Raw genomic sequence first — 2584 nt, forward strand, 5'->3', positions numbered from 1 at the left:
TGGAAATGAATGAATCTTTGACTCCCCCCAGGTTGGCATTTCTTTGAGAAGTTCCCTCTATTCCATGGAACACTGGGATGTTGAACATTTTTGCACCAAAAGATAAGTAGAAACAAAAAACTTTTCCAAAGATGACTTTCTTTCCTTCAATCTAATGGGACTGTGCGGTTATGATAGAAGGCTTCTAGGCAAAACCTACCGGCGTCTCCACCAAAAGATGTGACATATCAAAGGGAAATGCAAGGCAAGGTATATGTGCAAGTTGAAGACCAACCTATGGAAACCTTTCCATTTTTGGTGTTCATGAACTTGCGACCTTGCTTAGTAGTTCCGTTTTATTGAATGACCATAATTATATGATGGGTTTTTACTATAAACATAGCGAACACAAACGGTGCTAACCGGTATAAAGCTTCATACAAGCAGTCGTATGAAAACCCAAACTACATGTAAAGGAACTTGCAATCCAACAATTGAAGCAAGACGAGAAGCTCATGAGCATTTAGATCTAGCCGTTGCCAACGTGTATTTCAGGTGGTAAGTATTCTAGAGAGCAGGTCACTATTATTGCCCTATCTGAGGCAAGTGTTCACCCTTTGGTGCTTTCTAAGTATGCATATCTCCATATGCCCATGTGTGTGGTTATGCATGCTTATATTCTCAAAAGTATGTATGCATGTGTGTATATATTCTCATGTCCATATGTACATGTGTCTTACACCAGGATATATGGCTATACATATAGAACATAATGATCCACTATTGGTCCTCCAAGGGGATAGATCCAATGTGTCCATGGTAAAGTTCATGCCTTTCCCACCTTTTTTCCTTTGTGTTCGAATCTCTAGTTGGATTTTTCCAGGCATATGTTAAGTTCAAGCTCTTGTATCTTATTGAAGACTTAGCTTATATCCTCACGTTGTCCTTATTAGTAAAATTCATCTTCTTGATGGCGATCCTCTCCAATATGTGAGAAACTCATGGGTTTCATCATTGGCCCAAAGTTTATGGTATGCATCTTCTTATTTTATGGTGTCCCATTATTACTAGGTGTGTCTATACTCTTCGAATAGGTTAGATCCCATTGGGAGGTAAGTGTGTGTGTGTGTGTTGTGAGAGAGAGAGAGAGAGAGAGAGAGAGAGAGAACAGTGCGTGCATGAGAGAGGGGGTAGAGAGAGATGTGACAGAGTTAGATATAGACGGAGATAGAGAGTTGCAATAAGGACAAGAAGGACAAAGAGACAAAAAGAATATTGTGTGTGTGTGTGTGTGTGTGTGTGTGTGAGAGAGAGAGAGAGAGAGATGTCATAAGTGGAATAGGTGGAACAAAACATGCTGGTTGCCAAAAAAAACTCGCCCTCAAAGTCGCTCAAAAACTCTCTTCTTGCCCTTCCCCGAAAAAAGCATGTTTGTGTTGTTGTATGTATTGCCCGAGTCTATAGGTGTTACCCAAGCAAGTACAAAATATAGAGTATTCAATTAACTTTATACAATGCACAATTGATTTATCTTAATTTTGTTGCAATTGATTGCACTTGCGCATTTCTAAGTGACACATAGGTGATTGTCACAGAATGTCTAGGAATTGCCATGAAACCAAAGCTGTGCAGCAAGACAATTTAAACGTTTTAAAGTATGGTTATGTCATAACATGGAAGTTCACACTAGGAAGAGGAAAGAAATGCTAATACTATAGGGGTGGTTTACGCATCCCACAATCTGTTTCCAGATTCATTATTCATTTTTTGTCTATTTAAGAAATCCATATTATACGAAAGACGTTCACTAATATATTAGCTTCTTCATTCCAGTATATTTCCCCTTCTTTCTGTTGATCATGCGGGCACAGCCAACTTTATTATAGATCGTTTACAACAGAAACAAGACTCTCATAAGAGACTGTTAACCGACATCTCTGCAGTTGCCGCAGTAGTTGAGGGTGGCCTCGCAGTTGTCGAAGGCATGGCTGCCGCATCGGCCGCAGGGCTGCTGGTTGTAGATGTGCTGGAAACGCTGCTTGAGGTCGGCTCCGCTGCGGGCCTCGTAGGCACCATTGCAGCGGTAGATAGCGGTGCAGCTGCCGGATACCCTCGACGTGTACGCCGAGTAGATGGTCCCGTCGTTATAGCGCCCGATCGCAGTGTTGCAGTCGTTCTTGCTCACGAAGCCGCACAGACCCGAGCCAGCGCAGTTGTCCGAGTAGCCATAAGCTACTACTACAAGTGCTGCTGCAAGAATAAGAAGACTTAGAACAAGACGCCTGCGGCCTGCGGAAGAATCCATGAGACTCAGTTACACAAGGTGGAGTAGCCCGATCAGAAGATGCACTACAGCTTGTATATATATACACAGAGAAGCTTTTCGACCACCAAGCAAAGGCATGTCTATCCAGACTTCTTTGGCTTGCCCCACGCGCACCGTAAAAAGCACATTCCTGGTGAGCAAGTTCAACATGTGTCTGGAAGAGTCCCATCACTAGGATCACTTTCTTGAAGCTCCTTCTATTATTCAAGATCTCTCGATCTTATCGTGACTAGGGCAAACTGCACGTGCACCTTGTGCCTTGTTCTTAAACGAATCGCC

At 42.6% G+C, this 2584-nt stretch overlaps 1 protein-coding gene across 1 annotated transcript; it reads right to left on the reverse strand.

The window, feature by feature from the left end:
- Positions 1-1733: 1733 nt before the first annotated feature.
- On the reverse strand, positions 1734-2344 carry LOC147883589 (meiotically up-regulated gene 117 protein-like). The gene has a single exon (XM_087400074.1). It carries the CDS (start codon positions 2282-2284, stop codon positions 1904-1906), a length of 381 nt encoding a protein of 126 aa, XP_087256200.1. The 5' UTR covers positions 2285-2344; the 3' UTR covers positions 1734-1903.
- Positions 2345-2584: the final 240 nt, after the last annotated feature.

The sequence above is a fragment of the Dipteris shenzhenensis genome, chromosome 28, assembly GCF_047967505.1.
Source record: "Dipteris shenzhenensis isolate YYH24624 ecotype China chromosome 28, Dip_SZ_1.0, whole genome shotgun sequence".
Taxonomy (NCBI): Eukaryota; Viridiplantae; Streptophyta; class Polypodiopsida; order Gleicheniales; family Dipteridaceae; genus Dipteris; species Dipteris shenzhenensis.

What these genes read in the sequence shown, in the direction of transcription:
- LOC147883589 (XM_087400074.1), bottom strand. Translation starts at nt 2,284, where the DNA reads ATGGATTCTTCCGCAGGCCGCAGGCGTCTTGTTCTAAGTCTTCTTATT.